Genomic DNA, 22,132 nt, shown 5'->3' on the forward strand with positions numbered 1-22,132 from the left:
CTCCCCCCCCCGCCTCTCGGCGCTAGCCCTCCTCCCCCGGGTTGGGCTGGCGCGTGCGTGCTCCTTCGCCTCGCGCCCCGCCCCCTCCCCGGGCTCCTCGCGGCGGCGATCCTGATCCTCCTCCTCCTCCTCCTCCACCTCCTCCTCCTCCTGCTGCCGGTTGCACACGGCCTCGGTAGCGGCGGCGGGAGCGGGAGCTGCACGCAAGTCTGCCTGCCTGCGGCGTCGTCGTCCCCAGACCGGCTTCCCCAGCGGCGGCGCGAGGCCGGCGGGCTCAAGGATCCCCCGCGCCGCGTCGGGGGAGGAGGAGAAGGAGGAGGAAGAGGAGGGAGGCGGCGGTCGCCGCCGGGGGGACCGGCGCCCCCCTGTCCGCTTCTCCGCCCTCCCCCTTCCCTAGTCTCTCTCTCTTTCTCTCTCTCTCCCTCTCCCTCTCACACACACACACACACACGCACGCACATTCACCCAGACACACACGCACTCATACTCACACTCGCACTCGCACTCGCACTCGCACTCCGGCCGGCGGGCGCTTCGGCTTTGTGTACCGAAAGAGGATGGTGTAGCTTCCCCGGCAGCGCCAGAGCCCCGCCGATCCCGGACGCTGCCGGTCTCTTGTCTCCGGAGCCCGGCTCCCGCCCCACCCCGCTCCGCTCCGTCCTCGCCCTCCCTCCTCCTCCGGCCGGGGAAGCCTCCGCACCGCCCGGCACCATGAGGTGAGGGGAGCCCCGGGGGGTCGGGGGGGGGCCCTCGCGCCGTGCGCCGTCACCACCCCGCCCGGGCTGCTCCCCGGGTCCTCCTGCCTCCACCCTCCGCCCCTTCTCACGAGGGGCTTCCTCTGCTCTCCACGTTTCTTTCTCTAGCCTTTCCCCCCTCGGCCGCCTTTTCCCCATCCTTTCCATCCCCCCTTCTTCTTTATGCACCTCTGGCTTTTCCCTTCTCCCCCTCCCCTTATCCTTTATCCCCTAAACCGAGGTGTGGGGGGGAATGGGAAGGGAGAGAGTAATCTGTGCTGATCTACGTGGTCGATGGGAGAGAAGACAGTTTTGTGGTTATTTTTTACACTGTGTACATGCACTTTTCGTTTAAAAGACGTGTTGTTATCATTAAGTTTGAAAAGATATGAAATCCAAAGAGGTAATTAAGAAAAAGCTGTGGCAGGGATAGAAAGGTATAAAATCCAAAGGTGAAATTGCAAAATTGGGGGAGGGGGAGAAGTTAATTTTTCTTTTGAATCTCCTTCACCCCCCCCCATTTTTTAAACCAATACAATGCTAAAATCGCCGCTATGTTTGAGGAGACTTGGGGGTGGTATGTATCGGTTTGTTTCTCAAACCGGTTTTCTCCCCTTTCTCTGTGTCAGCTAGTGTTGCATTGCAGCAGCTGCTTTCCCCCCCTTTCTTCCTTATGTGTAATCAATAAAATAGAAGCCAAATTATCCCTCCACCGCCAATGGAGGGAATTAAATAAATATACAGTTTTTTAAGATTTAAGTCATCAGTGACAAAGAAAAAAGTGAAGCATGATAGGGTAGTGTTTTTTCTTTATATTTCTCCAATTGTGTAGGAGAATAAACCATGATGTGGGGTCTCATTCATTGAAGGAGATTTTTTTAAAAGCCATTTCTAAGCCTGTTTTGTGTCCATAGCCACCTTTTTTCCGGATTGGTGCAAGACTTCGTGAGAAATGTGACATGATAGATGGAATGCTGACCTATTCTGCGTTATCATCATCCTCATTGGCCTTTAGTTTAAATAATTGGGGATAAAGTAAATTACTCCTTTCCTTCCTTCTGAAAGAGATTGTATTACATTTGGTTGGATTTGAATATCCTTTGTGTTAAAGATTAATGGCTAACATTTGCCAAGACCTTTATAATGTAATACAGTGAGATTCGCATGATATAATCTAAAAATTCCTTTGCTTCTGCAAAAATTGTCTAGTCACTGGATTTTTTTCTTGAGTTTAAGTAGTTTCTAGTTTAAACCTGTTTTTTTCCCCCTTTTATCAAAGGTAGTTCTTGACTTGTTTTTTTTTCCACATTCATTTCCTTGTGTTGGCTTTGAGTGGTCAATCTGCAGTTATTTCTGCTTTGTTAGAGTTTTTTTCAAAGTTCTTACTTATATCCCTATAATTGGCAATGTCTTTAAAAAATTCTGTGCCCATCTTCCCTTTTAATTTCCAACTGCTGTAGTGTGACATACCAATATCTATGCATCATTTTGAGAAGTATTAGCTTTATTAAAAATGTTGACACCTGTCAGTGAGTGATTTTATTAATTTATAGGTATCCTCGTGAACACTCAACCTTCTGTTTAATGAAATAACTCGAACCTATTACTGGTTTCTGCAGTCATGCTAAAATACTATAAACAATCTTGAGAGGGAAGGAGAGTTCTGTTTGTTTTAAACCTGAAGTAAATCTATTAAGATTTTATTAACTATTTTATAAAATAGTTATTTTTAAAATATTTAAAATCCAGTAACAATGGAAAAAACAAAATTTTTTAATAGAAATACTGGTTTTTTATATTACAGTGAAGAAAGACTATTCCACTATATAGTTTTCATTCTTGTGTAGATAAAATTTTTCTGCTTACTTCAAAAGTATCCCTTGTAATAAAAAGGAAAACTTCCAAGCTCTAATTTTTCACTTCATCTTTGATTTGGAGAGACCCAGCAATTGCCTTGACGCTTTACTTGTCAGTAAGTAGTAGTACAAAGGGTAATGAAAATTCTTTCAAGTCAGTTTGGATAGACTGACTATCTTTAAATAGCTGCATTTTAGTAATTTAAGAAATTAAATAAAAATGAGTTCCAGCTTTTCTCTTTGAACCGTTGGGAAGAGAGCTGTTTGGTTGGTAGACCTTTACAAGTTGGGCATACATCTGGGTGCACTTTCTTATGTACCAATGAAACTTTCCAAACTCTAATTGGATAGAAAACTGAATATGTGTTGAGCCTTAATAATGAATGCATTGCGGGAGGCTTTGGGTGGATTTGATCCTGCTGTGAGTGACAGTTATGCCAACATTTGACTTTGTTTCAAAATGCTGCTTAAGTACTGTAGTACTACATGGCATGTTTTTCAGCCTATGAATAGCTGATAACGCAACTATTACTGTATCAGAATAGTTAAGTGTATTTTTAAAATAGTGATATTGTGGGATTGTGCTAATGTTCAAAAGTGTGTCCAGAAATAGGTGTACTTGACCAGGGAGTTCCATTTACATTAGTTAGAACTCTGAAGAGATGATACAGTCAATCTGTTGTGGTTTAAGCATTTATGACATGATATATTGGATGCCTTCCATTTGAGAAATACCATAACCACTGTTATCTTAATGTGGAAAAGCATTGTGTAATGGTTTATATATACTGAAATGATCAGAAAGCCACTTTGTAAATGTAAAATCCCATACATAGAATTGCTAACTAACACTTCATTTTTTGAGGTTGGTATCTATGTTTTGATCTTAAACTGATAACTGGATAAAAAAAATATTAAGGCTATAGGGCTCATTCTAGTCCATGTTATTTGGAATAGCTTCTTGATTCTGAAACATAACTATGTTATTGTCATTGTATATTGGACTTTTTGGTTCTGTTGTATTTATATACTATTTTATGTATGTAAACTTTGTAATGTACAGAGGATCACAAGTGAGGAAAACCTAAGCACCAAATTCTGTCAGTTGATTTTCTTTTAATAAAGATTTTAATCATGAATTCATTGTTTAATTATTGAAACTGTTTCCTGGAAAAGCTGAATAGCCAAATATCAGTAGCAGTGCTACTCTCTTAATATTGACACCATGTGTTTAAAAACTAGCTGGAATTTTGTTTTGCCATTGTATGGAAGGAGCGGAAGAGAAAGTCTAGGCAATAGTAATGGAATTTTTTGAGTTCTTGAGATTGTAGATGAGATCTGGATAGTAATGACAAAATGGCTAACGTTTGACAGACTCCCTCCAGTGCTAGTGGCTGTGGCAAATTACAAAGGAATTTGTTGTTATTCTTTACAAAGGACACGTAATGTGGTAGACAAACGTATGAATGCAACAAACATTTACTAGCACCTGTGGTGTACAGAATTTTGAGTTAGGCGCTTGTATAGGAGTTCACTTTAGTCTGGGAATTGGAATTAGAGGATGTGGGTGCAGGTCCTGGCTCTGACACACACTAGCTGTGTGCCCTTAAAGTCACTTCACTCTGAGCTTATTTCTTCATCTGAAAAATGAGGGAGTTGGAGTTGATGACCTCAAAGGCTACTCCTTTCAGTTCAAATAGCAATAAACACCTGCCCTAAAGGAGTTTACAGTTCAGTAGGGGAAAAAGACAGTAACTCACATATCACAATGTTACATGACAAGAATTAGAAATTATTAGAATTAGAAAATAAAGTGGTAACAAGTTGGGAAAATAAAATTGGGGAATATCTGAGAAGGAAGATAAATACTTTTTTGTGTTTTTTTACACCTAACAGTTCAAAAGAAAGCTGGAAACATAAAACCTTAATCCTTTTCCTGTACAGGCTCTCTCTAGGTGGATGGTGCAGTGGATAGAGCCCTGGGCATAGAATCAGGAAGACTCACATTCATAAGTTCAAATCTGGGCTCAGACACTTATTAGCTGTGTGGCCCTGGGCAAGTCACTTAACCCTGTTTGCCTCAGTTCTCATTTGTAAAGTGAGTTGGAGAAGGAAATAGCAATCCACTCCATTATCTCTGCCAAGAAAACCCCAAATAAGGTCATGAAGAGTCTGACACAACTGAAAAAACGACTAAAGAACAAAAGCATTTGTATTGTAATAAATGAGTAATTTAGAGAAAATAGTGACAGTATTCTGACATATGTAATAGAGCACAATTTTTACCCTTTCTTTTTTCTCAATATTAAAAAAAATAAACACTACAAATCTCTAAAATTGATCAATTAATCAAATATTTACTATATTAAGTGCCAATGTCCCAGACCTTGTGCTAGATGTCAGTAAGTCAGTTAAGCACTTATTTAGTGCCTACTGTTTCAAATCAACTAAGTGGAAAGGGCACTGGGCCTAGAGTCAAGAAGATAAATCATTTAGCTTCTGCTTGCCTCAATTTCCTCAGCTGTAGAATGGGGATAATAACAGCAGCTACCTTGAAAGGGTTATTGTGAGGGTCAAATAAGATCCTTGTAAAGTGCTTAGCACAGAGCCTGACACATAGTAGGCACTATGTAAATGCTTATTTCCTTCTCCTTCCACCGTGTTAACTGCTGACTTGACTAAAACTGTCAAAATGACACAAAACAAATATGAAACAGTTACTTCCCACAAGGAGCTTAAATTCCATTGGGGGAGATGTGTACGAGTAAAAATGTCTACAAAATAAATACTAGGTGACTAGGTGGTCCTAGCAGCTGGGGAGGATCAGGGAGGCCTTAGGTAGTAGGTGGTTATGCTGAACATTGAAGGAAACTAGGGATTCTGGGCATAGATTTTGTAGAGAATAGAGATGGCAGATGGAACAGCATGAAGGCCATTTTGACTATTGAAGAGTATAGGAAGGGGAGTCATGTAAAAGAACATTGTAAAGGTAGATTGGTGCTGTCTTGTGAAGGGCTTTAAATGCCAGAGTTCTTGAGTCTAGAAGGAATAGTGAGCTCCTTGAGTTTATTGAGCAAAAGAGTGGTATGGTCAGACCTGTGTTTTAGGAATAGCCCTTTGGCAACTGAGGGGAGAGAATGGAGGTAGAAAAACCAATTAGGAGGCTATTAAAACGGTTCAGCCTGTGAGGTAAGCAGGACTTGAGCTTGGATGGGGCCCTGGGCTAGGATGCTGGCCACGTAAGTGAAGACAAGCGACAGATAGAAAAGATGTGAAGATAAAATCAACAAGACTTTATAATGTAATTTTATTTGTTAAAATTAAATTCTGGTGAGCAGCACTCTTTTTGATCCTCTTATAAAAACATTGTTGCCATTAAATTGATTTTTGTGAGATTTTGTAGTTCTATCTCAGTTGCCCCTCTCCTTTTACCATTTTGTAATCCTGTAGAATTTCAGGCAAATCTCATGTCATTCTCATTTTCAGAATGGGGATATGAATATTTACTTATTGGCCTAAGTAGCCTTTAAAATATTATACTGTAAATAAGCTTTGTTACTTAATCTGTGTAATGCTTTTTCCTCCTAACAAGCAAAAAGCCAGTTTTTGAGGGCTGATAAGTATTGTTTTAGATTGGAGGCCCATGGTCCTCTTAACCTCATTGGTGCTAAATCTGGTTTCAGAATTAATTTATACAAAACGTCACACAATTTAGCCTTATGTAAAACTCTACCTTCTTGGGGCTAGTGCCTTTCCTCTGTGATTATCTTCAGTTTGTTGCTTATATTTCTTGTTAGTTATGTAATTGTTTGCTTGTCTCCCTGATTTGACTGAGAGAGCTCCTTGAGAGCAGGGACTGTTTTTTGCTATAATCACTCATATCTGAAATGAAGAGATATGTATATGTTGTTCCAGATTCTGCTTACTTCACTGCATTAGTTCTATAAAGCTAATTCCTATACATATGGAGTAGCATTACTGTACATACCTATTGATGTCCATATTATCTCCCTCATTAGAATGTAAGTGCCTTGAAGGCAGAAGCTTTTTTTTTGCTTTTTTGTATCCTTAATGCTTAGTATAGTGTCTGATAAATGTTCAGTAATGTTTATTGATTGCTTCCAGGTTGATAATATTATTAATGGCTTCTTTTTGAGGTACCCCTTTTGTACCCCTTTTTGAGTTCCATGTTTTTCTGAATTCCTCATGTATTCGTTGTTTCTTATGCCACAGTATTCTCTTACATTTATGTATCACAGTTTGTTTAGCTTTTACCCGGTTGGATACCTATTTTGCTTTCAATTCTTTTTTACCTTAGCAAGTGCTGCAGTGCATCTTTTGGCATATATTGAACCTTTCTGTTTTTGTCCTCCTTCGTGTAGAAGTTTAGTGGTAGGAGCTTTGGGTTGCAGTATATGTGCAATGTTTTAGTCCCCCTTTTTAAAATCACAATTTTGAAGTATTTTATAGAATAGTTGGATCAATTCACAGATCCACTGACAGTGTTTTTGTTAGTGTACTTGTCTTCCCATTGTCCATTACCATCTTTTGTTGTTTTTTTTTTCTAATTTGTTGGATGTAAGGGGAACAATCTGAGTTGTTTGATTTGGAGTAATCTTTAATATAATTCTTTTTTAAAAAATTTTCAATTCATCTTTTTATAATTGTTGGTATCTTTGGACTATTTGTCTATTGAGAGTGGCCTTTTTTTTTTTTGTGAGGCAGTGAGGTTAAGTGACTTGCCCAGGGTCACACAGCTAGTCACTGTCTGAGGCTGAATTTTGAATTCAGGTCCTGTTGACTTTAGGGCTGGTGCTCCATCCACTGTGCCACCCAGCCGCCTAGAAAATAGCTCTTTTTAAAAAAAGTTAAATTTATTGGTAAATTTTGTTTTGACACAGAAGATATTTTCTTGAAACATCCAAACAAACCCATCTATTAAGTATGTTACCTGAGAAAACAGTATGGGTATGAACAGAAAGGAAGGTTATACTCATTTAACTTAGGCAGTATGGTACAAACTTTGACTGAACAGTGTTTTGTTCCTGTTTTATTTTCATTGGGCAGTCATCGTGAATACTGTTCTTTTGGCCTTGTTTTCCTTTTTTATTCCTTCACACAAGTTTTCCCATGTTTTCTCTGAATTGTTATTCACTTTTATGTTGCAGTAATACTACAATCATATACTAAGTTTGTTAAGCCAATTCCCTGTCTCCCCCAATTCACAGAATTTTATTAAATTTTTTCCCATCTGAAGGATGGGTCATATAGTCTAACTCATAATGGAAAGGCATCTCCTCTATAACATACCTGAGAAGTAGTCTCCTAAGCCTGTTTGAAGACCTCTTGTTGGGCATATATTTTGTTTACTGTTTTTACAACTTTATTGTGAACATTTTTGTACATATCTGTCATTTCTTTCTGCCAGTGATCTCTTTAGGATATAGTGACAAAAGTGGAGATTTTGGTATTTAAAGATTTTAAACAGTTTACTTACTTTTCTTTCATAATTTCAACTTGTTCATCCAAATAGCTGAACCAGTTCGCAGTAGCAGTAAATTGCTGTTCCTGTATTTCCATAGCACATTTTCCAGCAAGTTTTCCCATCTTTTAGCATCTTTATTAATTGTGTTGGTGTGAGGTAAGGCACATTTTTTCAAGTGGTTATCAATATTTTGCACCCCTAGGTCCTGACTAGTGCAAACAATGAATCTCTTGAAGTGATCACATGTATTTGAATTTGCACTATTTAAAGTTATAATTATGTAGAATATGTAATTCATTCTAGGCCAATGGAAGTGTACAGCATGAATTTGAAGAATGCTAACTTCTCAGGGTATTCATTAATCTTACCAATAGATGAACACTTATCTGTTGGTAAATGGCTAGTAAGCTTATATTTGTATTTTTTCCCTATAGATTTTGGATATCAGGCTTCTGTCAGAAATATTTAATGGAAAGATTTCTTTCCCAGTGACTATAATTTTAAAAAATTCTAGCTGCATCGATTTTTTTTTCATAAAAGCTTTACATTTTATATTAATAGAGATTATTATTATTTTTTAAAAATTTGTTAATTTATTTTGATTTATCAACAATCACTTCCATATGCTTTTGAGTCGAAAATTTTTCTCCCCCCCTTCTCCCCCCCCACCCTCCCCAAGATGGTGCACAATCTGATACAGGCTTTACATTTACATTCCTATTAAACATATTTTCACATTAGTGAAGTTATAAGTAAAAATTAAAACCAATAGGAGGAACCATCAGAAAGATGAAACAAAACTCAACAGAAGGTAAAAATAAGTGATAGCGATTCAACTTCCATAGTTCTTTCTTTGGATGTGGACAGCATTTTCCATTCTGAGGCCTCTGGAGATGTCCCCAGATCCTTGCAATGCTGAGAAGGGTTCAGTTTAATAATATTAGTCATTGCATAACGTGGCTGTTATTGTGTACAAAGTCCTCTTGGTTCTGCTCACTTCACTCAGCATCAGACCATGTAATTCTTTCCAGGTTTTTCTGAAGTCAGCCTGTTCATCATTTCTTATAGCACAATAGTATTCCATTACATTCATATACCACAACTTGCTCAGCCATTCCCCAATTGATGGGCATCCTCTCAATTTCCAATTCTTTGCCACCACAAAAAGAGCTCCTATGAATATTTTTGTACATGTGGGTCCTTTTCCCATTTGTTTGATCTCTTTGGGATATAGCCCTAGAAATGCTATTGCTAGGTGAAAGGGTATGCACATTTTTGTAGTCCTTTGGGCATAGTTCCAAATTATTCTCCAAAATGGTTGTATCATTTCACAACTCCACCAACAATGTATCAGTGTTCCAATTTTCCCACATCTTTTCCAACATTTATCATTTTCCTGTTTTGTCATGTTGGCCAATCTGATAGGTGTGATGTGGTACCTCAGAGTTGTTTTGATTTGCATTTCTCTAATCAATAGAGATTATTATTAAGAGAAAGGCTTCTTGCTCTCATTCATGAATGTATAGTAGAGTTTTCCAGAGGTTACATGATTTGTGAATTAAAGATTTAGCTGCAAACATGAACACTGAATTCATACCTTTTCTACAGAATTGTACTTTTGCTTTTAAATTGCTGTTTTGACTGTATTTGTCTTGTATCAGAACCAACTAATCTTTGAAGATCTCGTTTTATGTGAATGCTTGTTTGCAAACACAAATGATGCTGAAGTATTCAAAACTTTGAATAACTTTTTTGAATCTCCTGGTTTTCCCTGGAACAAATGTGAAGACAATTACAGTGGTAGTGCAAAAGCAGTGGTGGGTGAAACTGCTGACATACTAGCCCCAAGCTGTACTTAGCAGTCATTGAATTCTTCATTGCCATTCCCCTGTAGTTAAAAAAAAAACATTTTCACTTAATGTCCTTGATGAAGCAGTACAATTATTTAGTTTTATTAAATCTTGCCCTCTGAGTACACATTTTTAAAATTTTCTGTGTGATGAAATGGAAAGTACACATTGAGCACTTCTGAATCTCAAAGTGTGTATTAAGTTGCAAGAATGACTGACCGACAAACTAGGGTTATTCAGATTGGTATTTGACATGCATTTTCTTGAAAATGAATGAAGTAAGCCTGTCATTTCATGGAAAATAACTGACAGTTTGTTGCCAATGATAAAATTCGAACTTTCAAGTGAATATTAGAATTTTGAAAAACTTATATATGTTACCTCTGAGTTTTGACACCTGACTGATATTTAAGGATTTTTCTGATGAGATCAGTGGCAATATTAATGAATGTGATTTTTTTGGGGGGGGGCAAGGGGCATTTTATCATGAAATGTGTCAACATTTGGAAGATTTGCATAACTTAGTAAACCAGTATTCTCCAAATGACCAATTCATGATGTTATAAAATCACACATGGGTAAAAAGATCCATTGAAAGTGCAAGCTAGACCAAAGATTTTAGGAAGAGTATGGAAAGTTCTTTGATATGGTTTTATTTTCCTTGTTTCAACTAAGCTGTTGTTGAAAAAACTACCACTTGTCAAATTTTGGAGTAGTATTAAAGAATATCCACAGTTAAAGGCTAATAAAATAGGCCTGGACAGCTGGGTGATGCAACAGAGTGCCGGGCGGAGCGTCAAGAAAGACTCATTTTTGTGAGTTCAGATTTGACCTCATACTCTTACTAGCTGTGTGACCCTGGGCAAGTCACTTAACTCTGTTTGCATCAGTTTCTTCACCTGTAAAATGAACTAGAGAAAAATGGTAAACCATTCCACTATCTTTGCCAAGAAAATACCAAATGGGATCCCAAAGAGTTGGACATGACTGAAATGACTGACCAACAATAACAAAATATAGCTAGTTAGCATTTATATAAATGAACAACAGTAATGAAATATAACTAGATAGCATTTATATAGCACTTCAAGGTTTGCAGACCGTTGTAATATCTTTGCCTTGGACTCTACTGAAAAATAACAACAAAAATACTCCTATCTTAAACCACATAACCGTGTGAGGCTAGACTTTCTTCATATGCTACATACTTCAACCAAAGCAACATTGAACAGCAGAGTAAATGCAGAAACAGATATGAGAATCCGGATTATCTTCTCTATTAAGCCAGATATTAAAGAGATTTACAAAAATGCAAAAGAATACCACTTTTTCTCACTAACTGTGGAAAAATTATTTTTCATAAATATTATTTATGTTAGCATAGTAAAGGTTTATTATTTTATGTATTAAGAAATATTATCTAGTAAGTTAAATATCAATAGATGTAATTCAAAAGCTCTTTGGGGTCATCAGTATTTTTGAAAGTGTAAAAGAGTTTAAGAACTGCTGTTCTATATATGTTAGCAAGTTATTGACCTTCGTTAATAGAGGGAGACTTCTCCCCTCATATATTCCCTAGGATTCCCCCCATATCAGTGAAAATCACAGATCCAGTCTTTGGATTCAGTCCTTGTCAGTATATTTGGGATTGCCTATTTTGTTTTTTACGAGAAAGCGGTGTGGCGTGGAGCTGAGGTGTCAAACTCACTGTGCACATGTTCACAAAGTGTAGCTGAACCAGATTAAAATGTAGTGGGGAAATGTTCAAGACAAATTAATAAAAATATAGTATAACACAGATAATGATAAATTGTGGTTTTCTAAGTTAATATGCCTCTTCCAGGGTTCCTTTCTATTGGAGTTTGACTCCACTGGTATAGAGGATGTTATTCTGGTCTATGAGTTAGGAAGACCTAAGTTTGTATGCTGCTTTGGATAATTATTAATTTTGTGACCCTTGGCAATTATTTAACCTCTCTGGGCTTGAGTTTCCTTATCAGTAAAATGAGAAGGTAGAACTCAATGACCTCTAAGTTCCCTCCAAACTCTATATCTATAGTCCTTGATCAACTCCTCTGGTTAGGGATTCTCCCTTTATCCATAATTGTGAAACCTTATATTCTCTTTGGTGATACTGACTTCTCCACTAGTCTTTCCTCTGCATCCTCCTCTTAAGGAGGCCTTTTCCTAATACTTTGTGTTCTTGAGTTTATCAAATAGTAGACTACTGTGTGCATTTGTTTATTCTCAGTCTTGCTTTTCTAGTATGTTCCACCAATCCCCCTTTTCTGCTTTTTACCTATTGTCATATAGTTTTGTTAATTACTGTTTTGTGCCCTTTCCTTCATTCTTTCTAGGATGTCCTAGCCATACTTGACTTTTAAGTCCTCTTAATGTTATTTTGTCTGATTCTATGAACCATCCCTTTGGTGATTTTATTGGTGAAAGCACCATAGTATGATGAATAAAGCCTGGCCTGCTAGTTAAATGGATTTAAGCTCAGGTCATGTCTGTGATGCATGTTGATTTTGTGATGCTGGCCAAGTCACATAAACTCTCAGTGTTTCAGAAAACTTCATGTTAAAAATTATGAATTTAACAGAAATGACCATTTCAGCATGAACAGAAGAGGGGATTGTATGGGAACTTATATTATGTATATAGTCCTTTTTTTAAGTGCTTATTGAATTTAATGCAGCGATGGTGACAAACCACCCTACTTGTACATATCTCCTTCTGAACTTCCTTCTGTTGTCCTCAGTGTATTTAAAAAAAATTTTATTGATGCTCTTCTTTCTTTTTTTTCCTATTCTTTTGCATTATTCTCACTACGCTTTCCCCAAATATAGGTACTCCATTGTAACAAATAAGCATAGTCAAGTCAAACAAATAGTAGATATGAGTATGTCTGAAAATGTGTCTCATTCTACACCTCTAGTCAGTGCCTGTTTTTGTTCATTTGTGCTATCATTTTAAAATAAAGTTGTATTGTTTTTGAAAGTTTAAAGACCATTCTTAGCTAGGTGCACACAAGAACAGGAAGCCAACAGGTATCTGTAGGCTACCTGGGCCTGTAGCTGTAGTCCCCCAACCTGGGGCTGTAGTTTGTAGACCCCTGCTCTAGTGGCGTACCTTTTTCTCAGAGGTTGGGAAGTTGGAAATAATGCTTCATTATCAGTCTTTTGAAGTCATGGTTGCTTAATTGGTAACTTCTATGATTAGAGTTCTTTTATCTTTCAAAGTCGCTTTACCTTAAGTCACAATGGTTGTTGTGCAAGGTGTTCTCTTGGTTCTGCTCACTTCACTCAGTATTAGTTCATACATATCTTCCCATCTCTGAGTCCATTTTATTATTTATGTCAAAATAACTGTTCCATTCCATCTACATATCATTATTATTCTTCTACTCTCCAACTGACAGTGCTGTAAATATGTTTGGTACTTAGAGATTTTTTCCCTCTGTTTTTTACCTTTTTGGGGAAGTGTGCATAGTACTGTTATGGCATGGTTGATGGATGTATTTCTGGCAACTTTCTAAGACTATATAACTTATAGAGCAGTTATCATATATTTATTGGGAGAAGAAGTTGCCTTTCTGGGAGTTCCTTACTCCAATGAAATTCCAATTCTGGCTTAAAAAAATAGATTGATGTGTCTAAATCTGTAGAGTAACTTTTATAGTATAATGATTTTTAAAAAATTTATTAATTTATTTTGATTTATCAACAATCACTTCCATATGCTTTTGAGTTGAAAATTTTTCTCCCCCTTCCTCCCCCCCACCCTCCCCAAGACGGCACACAATCTGATATAGGCTTTACATTTACATTCCCATTAAACATATTTTCACATTAGTGAAGTTGTAAGTAAAAATTAAAACCAATAGGAGGAACCATCAGAAAGAGGAAACAAAACTCAGCAGAAGAGTACAGTGATTTTTACAATATTTGTGCTGTTGTTGTTTTTCCTTCATTCTGGAAGAGGACCATGACATCAAGAAAGTGATGCCATGACTTGCCTGCAAATTGGATTTAAGTGAGGGAGGGCTGTGCAAAGTCACCAGCCTCACTTTCAACTCCAGAGCCATCTGGGTCCAGTAGCAAGATACAGATCGGGATGACTGGAGATGGCTCCTGCTACTGTATTTGTGCAGCCCAGCCATAAACATGAACATTTCTTGTTAGTTCTTATTCTTACTTATGTAAAAATCATTTTATAGTTATATTTGTGTGATTCCTTTGTGACTTTGTCAGTTAGTTTCCAGATATTTAAATAATTTTGTTGAGCACTACATTTTAGGATAGCTGTTGATAAATGGGGAGAATATCTAATAAGAGGGACGCCAGAAAGGGCCTCTCTCAGTTATGCTATATGAACATTGGATGAAGGAATGGATATATTTAGCTTAAATCTTTTTTTAGGGGGAGGGCATATTAGCCTTTTCCAGGTATTTCAAAGATTGTCACATTGAAGAGGTATTAAATTTTTTTTCTGCTTGGCTTTAAAGGGCAGAACTATTAGCAAGTATTGGAAGTTACAGAGAGGCAGATTTCAGCTCACAATTATTGCTGATAAAGTGGAATGGGTTGCTTATGGAAATAGTGGGAATCCTTATCTGGTTGCCTTTCAAGCAGAGGTTAGTGTTTTATAGAGTGTATACTTGTTCAGACATAGGTATACTAAATGGTGGCTGAGGTCTTTTTCAGTTCTGATAAAGTGATAGTGCCTATTGCTTGTAACATATCTTTGGCACTTGGATAGTTCCATATGAATAATTTTGTAAATGGGTGATGGAATAATTTAATGAAGCTGTGACAAAGAGTGTTTGGTGATAATACATTATTATGAGAACATGTTAGTCATGTCAAAATTACTCCAGACGTATCTGTATGTACTATATTTTTTTGTGTTAGGTATATTATTTCTTTTTTGGGGGGGGGAGTTAGGCAGTGGGATTAAGTGACTTGCCCAGGGTCACACAGCTAGTAAGTGTTATGTGTCTGAGACCAGATTTGAACTCAGGTCCTCTTGATTGCAGGACCAGTGCTCTATCCACTGTGCCACCTAGCTGCCCCATAGGTATGTTATTTCCCTGATTAGTTGTAAATGATTTGATTATATTTGGTGCTATTTTTCATCTCTCACAGTGCCTCAAATGGCCCTTTTTTTGGTTGTTTTTGTTTTGTTTGGCTAGGCGGTGGTGTTAAGTGACTTGCCCAGACTCACACAGCTAGTAAGTGTCAGATGTCAGAGGTCGGATTTGAACTCAGGTCCTCCTGACTCCAGGGTTGGTGCTCTATCCACTGCGCCACCTGGCTGCAAATGGCACTTTGGACATAGGTGCTTAAATGTGTGTCAGATAAACTTAGTATATGCATCAGGGAGAATAACACTCTATTCTGTACCCACAATTTCATCAACCCTTAACCAGGATATCTATGTGACTACTATGATTCTTGGATACTCATAATCACAGAATTATAAAATTTGAAAGATTTTAGGGACTTCCCTCAGTGGTTATGTAGTACAATCCATGTACAAAAAAAATCCCCACTGTAACATACAGCTTCTGCCTGAAGACCTCCTATGAGGGGAAACTACCACTTCTCAGGGTATCATGTTACATGTTTGGACAGGTTTGATTATTAGGAAGTTTTTCCTAACATCAAGCCTAAGTTAGCCTCTTTGTAACTTCTGCCAATTAGTTGCTCTTGGTTCTGCCCTCTGGGGCCAAACAGAACAATTATAATCCCTACTCCATCCACGTGACTGGCTGCTTGCCGATATTTGAAGAGAACTATCATATTCTCCTAATATTCTCTCTAGGTTAGTGATGCCCTATGCTTTCCACAGATAGTTTGATAAAGTATCGTGATATAGTAATTATAGGCTTTGAAGGAGGCACAAGTTGCATAGAATGTAACATTGCTTTAGATATCCATTGGGTAGAGCAGCTGGGTGGCGCAGTGGATAGAGCACCAGCCCTAGAGTCAGTAGGTCCTCAGTTCAAATCCAACCTTAGATGCTTGACACTTACTTAATAGCTGTGTGACCCTGGCAACGTCACTTAATCCTGATTGCCATTTCATTGGGTGAGTGGAAGTCATTTGGAGAAGATCATGACCCACTGCATTAGGGACTGATCTCATGACAAAATGATTCCTCTTAGCCATTTAATAATTTTCTGCCTCTGTGAGCATAGGCCATAGAAGAGGTAGCTAGGTAGGTTTGGCTAGGTGAAAATAATTTGTGTGACATGATTATCTGAGATGAATCTTTTTATAGCATTTTATATTATAGGTTTCACATGTTAACTTATTTGATCCTCACAATACCCCTGTGAAATAAGACCAGAAGGGAACTCAGTTGTCCAAAGTAATAGTTCTTTTGTTTCAGGTATGGGTTGGACTAGATGACTTCTGAAGTCCCTTCCAACTTTGAGATTCTTGGATTCTATGACTTAAAATGTTTTTTCCATTACCATACACTGTCACTTAGGAGTATGAGAGTATTTGATTTAGTTCCCATCTTCAAGAAACTAATCTTGTGGAAAGTAGTATTGACACTCAAAACTGCCCCCCCCATAAGTAAATGATACATGTTTATGTTTTGGATTACAGAAAAGGGAAGAGTTTTGAGTCTGAAATTGATAGGCCAGTGAACTTAACTTTGCATCCTGGGAAAATTCTAGTATGAATATTAAAGAGATGATAGCATAATAAGATCATAGATAATACAGATGTAAAGGACCTCATAGGCCACGTCTAAGAAAGAAAACACCAATTATAAATAGTCACTATGGTTTCACAAGCAGATAATGCAGATTCAACCTTTACTTTTTTGACAGGGCTGTTAAATTGGTAGGTTAAAGGAATGCTGTATATATACTTTATCTAGATTTTAGGAAAGCATTCCTGTAGAAAAGATAGAGAAATTAGGAGTAGGTGTATTTGGAACTGAAAAGAAAGGACAGACTCATAGAATATTTATTAGTTCAGTGTAAAATTGCCAAGAGGTCTCTATTGGAGTGCCCCAGGGATCTGTATTTGTTTCTGTACTATTTAACATTTTTATCAATGGCTTGGATAAAGGCATGGATGGTATGATCTGTGAAATTTTCAGATGACACAAAGCTGGGAGGAATAGCCAAAGAACTAAATGATAGATTCAGTATCTAATAAGACTTCTACAGGCTAGTACATTTCACTGAACCTCACAAGATAGAATTCAAGTGGGATAAATATAAAATCTTGGATTTGATTTGAAAAAAATCAAATTCAAAGAAAAATCAATAGTTTTCAAAAAATCTTGGGGTTTTAATGGAATTGAAGTTTAGTATGAGTTAGCAGCCCAAAAACTAGACATTATTTTGGATGGCATTAAGAGAGTTGTAGCTTGGGCTGCTTTAAGTCATCAATCCCTCTGTATTCTGTCTTGGTCACACCACGTGTGGAGTAATTTTTAGTTTGAGGCCCCATAGCTTATGAAGGAATATGAATAATCAATGGAGGACAGCATCCAGGATGGTGAAGGACCTTGAATCTATGTCATATAAAGATCAGTTCAAGAAACTGGGGAGAAGAAAAGACTTGGGATACGTGATAGCTGTATTCAAATATTTGAAAGATGAGCTTAAAGTTGGTTCTGTTTGGTTCCAGAGGCCAGAGCCAGAAGAAGGTGGGAGTTGCAAGGGATAAATTTAGGCTTAGGAAAAACTTACTTAAATGAGTTATTCCAAAGTGGAGCTTCCTCAGGAAGTAATAAGTTCTCTAGGAGGATGAGATAGCCATTGGGGTTCCCTGTAACTCAAATTTCTTGATTTTGTGATTTAAAAACCGAAGTCTGAAACCCATCACTGAGTTAGGAGGATATCTATCCCAAGCATGTGAAGAGTTCCCTGGATGGAATGAGCAGATGACAACAATTTATTTCAGAGGCCATGAGGGTGGCCTTGGAGTGATTAGAGCTTTGTCAGACATTGAAGGAGGCAAGGTCATCCACTGTATCCTGGGCTACTAGATTTGGATGACTCTTGAACTGAGAATGAGGTTGATGACTTTGCACAACTCTGCCTCACCTAAATCCAATTCATGAGCAAGTCAAGACATCATCCCATGATGTCATTGGTCCTCTTTGAAAGGGAAAGAACATTTGTCCTGTATAGGCATGATCAGAGCCAGCATAGCTTCATGAGCAGGCCTTGCTTGACTAGCCTTATTTTTTGACAGGATTACTAGACTCAGATTAGAGGAATACTGTAGATATAATTTGCCTAGATGTTAGTAAAGCATTTCACAACGTCGTCTTGTGGAAGGAGCCAGAGACTGGGTCTTCCCATCTCACTTAGGTTGGAAATGCAGCTCACTTCCAGGTCTTCCATTGCAGGTTGGTATGGAAATTTTGCCTCTCCTCAAGTAGCCTGTTATCCAATACCATGTGGGAGGTGGGAGGGGGGAGCCCCCCCCATTGGTGCTGATTAGTTTTAGTCTCACTACTGCAGTTCAGAACTCTGAAATTCAAGTGATCCACCAACAGGTATGTACAACATACCTAGGCTTCTCTTCTTTTTCGTTATTCTTGCTACAAAGATGCAGAGATGTAGCTTAGGAGATGGCGCACTTTGATGAATCTGGAGCTGGTTGGATGGCCATAAACAAAGTGTAATTGGTTCAATGTCTGCTTGAAAGCATATCCCCAGTGGAGTGACCCAGACCGTAACATTAAATCCAATGTCTTGGGTAACATTTAAATCCAGTATCTTGGGTAAGTCATAGGTGGCAGGCTTATCAGATTTGCAAATTGCACTTCACTGGGAGGAATAATTAATGCAGCTTTCCCATAGACCTTGACACAGTAGATAGACATTTTCTGGGTTACATTGAATAATAGATGAGAATGTAGAGTGCTTTGCAAGAGTTCATGTAGCAAGAGTTGCTATGTGAATGGTGGTTATTATTTATTATTGCCTAGAATGCTCTAATTTTTCCTTTAAACCTACCTATATTCATTCTACTTATAATTTAAAGCACAACTCAAGTCCCTTCATCTTAAGGAAGCCTTCTCCAAATATTGCAACACTGGTGCCCCACAGGCACAGAATCTGAAAGTAGAGGCCATTTATTCCAACCCATCGCAGAAAAAAATTTGCTATCTATGCCACTGGTATACTACCACCACTACCACTACTACGAGCAGCTAACTAACATTTATATAATACTTTAAGGTTTGTAAAATGTTTTACAAATATTATCTCATTGTATTCTTACAACAATGCTGGGATGGAAGTGTTGCTGGGAAAGTTGTCTTCTATACTTTGCTTGAAGACTTCCAGTGAGAGTAAGTAAAACTTACCTCCCTCCCACCTAAGATTGCCCATTCCACTTAGGGATAGCTCTAATTTGAAGGTTTTCCTTATGTCAAACCTAAATTTACCTCTTTACAAGGAATATCACTGGGAGAATATTAGTGTTCAAAGATGGGCCAAAACCAGAAGTTTTACATAATTAAAAGAGCAGTTGCAGACCATATTTTTATATGTTAACCTGAATGCATAGCCCAGTGCTCTAAATGCAGTAATATTTATAGTGAATACTGATTAGTTCATAAAGTAGAAAAAAATCATCAAATTATCAACGTTGCTAAAAATAGTTAAATAACAGAATTAGATAATAGAAATTTTGAATGTTACTAATGGGCAAAATTTATATTACAAATGATTTTAAAACTTAGTAGACATTAGGAGGTGGTCTTCTCACCTTAAGTAATGGAGTCCTGTGACAGAGTTGACCTGACTAAAGCCTAGCCCCAGGACTCTATTCACTGATCCCTCTTGTAACCCCCTACCTTGACCATCAGGTAGTAGGACTAAGACAGACTATCTGTCCTGCTGCCCTATCCTTTCCCACCTTGAGCCACTCCCCTTCCCCAACCTCTTTTGGAAATTGATAATTTAATTACCTTGGCTACTAGGAAGGACTTGGTGTAATTTTACTGCCCCACGATTCCACTCAGAATCTTCTGAATCGTAGGCAGTGTAGGCCACAGTTCCCTTGACTAAAACTTGCTGTTCACCTTAACATTTATCCAAGTCAGCCCCAAACATTTGATGTCCCTAATCCACAATTCCATACCCTTCTATCCTGCTCTCTGGACTGACCTCCCTCCCATGACCCCTTTTTTTTTAAAAAAAAAAATAAACTGCATAAATATGTTCTCCCTCTGTAAATTACTTTCTTTAACATTTTGTACTTAATTATGGGTACAGATGTTCTCCATCAAACCCAGTAAAATATAAACTCGTTGAGGGCAGTGCTTAGCACAGTGCAGTGAGCAGTGCTTAGCACAATTCAGTAGGCACTTAATAAATGTTTATTGACTTTTATTTTTATCTTTTTATCCCCAGGACCTTGTACATTGTAGGCATTCTTTAATGCTTATTGAACTGAATTAGGTCTGACATATATTGCCAAATCTTCATTTTAACAATTATGGCTTTTATGTGAAATAAAATTGCCAGAATGGATCACTGAATCCAAGTTCTAATGCCTGAGAGATCATTTAGTTTCCTCCAACATACACCTTAAATGGAACCCACTTGGATATGTTCCTAGCAATCTCTTAATCATTTAATGTAAGTTTTTATTGATATTTTCTGATTCTTACATCACCTTAGTGTCCCATGTATCCATCTCTCTCCCTTCCCTGAGAGCCATCTTATTTGACAAATAGTGGTTTTTTTGGAGAGGAAAAAAAAGTCAGAATAATTGATCAATATTTTGAAAAAGTCTGAAAACATGTACAATATGTATCAATTGTGGACTTCCCACTTACATGAAGGGGTGGGCTGGGAGGTGTCTTCTCATATGTTTTTATTCAAGTCCTACTTGATCTTTATAATTTTGTTTAATTTTCTTTTGATTGGTGTGGTGTTCTTTCCATTCCCATCGTTGTGGTTACTGTGTTTATTGTTTCCTTGACTCTCCTTACTTCCGATCTTTCCACGCTTCTCTGTATTCATCACATATATTATTTCTTGTAGCATACTATTACATTCATGTACCACAGTTTAGCCATTCCTCAGTTGATGGGTGTTTACTTTCCACTTCTTAACTGTCATAAAAAGCGGCTTTCTTGGGGAAGCCCAGTAATGGAATTGCCGGGTAAGGGTGTGGATATTTTGGTCACTTTAATTTGTATAATTCCAAATTGCTTTCCAAAATGGTTTACTACTATATATCTACCAGTAATGTATTAGTGTGCCTATCTTCCCAGAACCCCTCCAACATTGACTGTTGCCATTTTTTTGTCCTTTTTCCCAATTTGCAAGAGGTTGTTTCGATTTGCATTTTTCTTATTTGTGATTTAGAGCATTTTTTCATGTGGTTTTGAATACTTTTTAGTTCTTTTGAGAATTGTTCATATCCTTTCATCATTTATCTATTGCGGAGTGGCTGTTAGTCTTATATGTGTTGATTGATTGTTTATCGTAGATACCAATTTTTTATCAGAGAAATTTGATATTAAGTTTTTTTTCCCCATTCAACCAATTCCCTTCTTATCCTAGACATTAATGTGTCTGTGTAGAAGAAGCTTTTCATTTTCAAGTATCAAAGTTATCTATTTTATCTTTTGTAATTGCCTCTATACCTTGTTTAAGAATGTATTTCTTTTCTTTGTCTGTGAGAGGTCTGTGATTTGTTTCTCTTATAATTTTTAATAGTATGATCTTTAATATTAAGGTTGTGTATCCCTTTAGAATTGTGGAATGTGGTGTTAAGTTACTGATCTAAGCATAATTTCTGCCAGACTGCTTTACAGTTTATCAGTTTTTATCAAATAGGGAGTTTTTCCCTAGGTAACTTTATGTGCTATTCTCTTAGTCCTTAATTCTTTTCATCTTTTCCCTTGCTATTCTAGGTCTTTTGTTTTTTCAGATGAATTTTGTTATTATTTTTATCAAGCTCTGTATAATTTGATTGGTATAGCTTTAAAAGTATAAATTAATTTTGATAGTATTGTCATTTTTATTATATTGGCGCTACCTAGCCATGATGACTGAATGTTCCCTTAGCTGTTCAGGTTTTTTTTTTTAATTCTTTAAGGGGTGCTTTCTAATTAGGTCTTTATCTAAAGTCTTTTGTGTTTTTCAGGAGGTTGATCTCCAGATATTTTATGCATTGTGTGATTATTTGGAATGTAATTTCCCTT

At 37.5% G+C, this 22,132-nt stretch overlaps 1 protein-coding gene across 9 annotated transcripts in view; it reads left to right on the forward strand.

The window, feature by feature from the left end:
• Positions 1 to 349: 349 nt before the first annotated feature.
• The window catches only part of ENAH (ENAH actin regulator), a 148,552-nt gene continuing 126,769 nt past the window's right edge, over positions 350 to 22,132 (forward strand). For all 9 annotated transcript variants that reach the window (XM_078156287.1, XM_020982163.2, XM_078156289.1 and 6 more), the window contains exon 1: positions 350 to 716. In XM_078156287.1, coding sequence (XP_078012413.1) covers positions 712 to 716 — 5 coding nt within the window. In that variant the 5' untranslated portion in view covers positions 350 to 711. The remainder of the gene's footprint in view (positions 717 to 22,132) is intronic.

The sequence above is a fragment of the Phascolarctos cinereus genome, unplaced genomic scaffold, assembly GCF_003287225.1.
Source record: "Phascolarctos cinereus isolate Bilbo 61053 unplaced genomic scaffold, phaCin_HiC Scaffold_5;HRSCAF=322, whole genome shotgun sequence".
In the NCBI taxonomy this organism is placed as follows: domain Eukaryota; kingdom Metazoa; phylum Chordata; class Mammalia; order Diprotodontia; family Phascolarctidae; genus Phascolarctos; species Phascolarctos cinereus.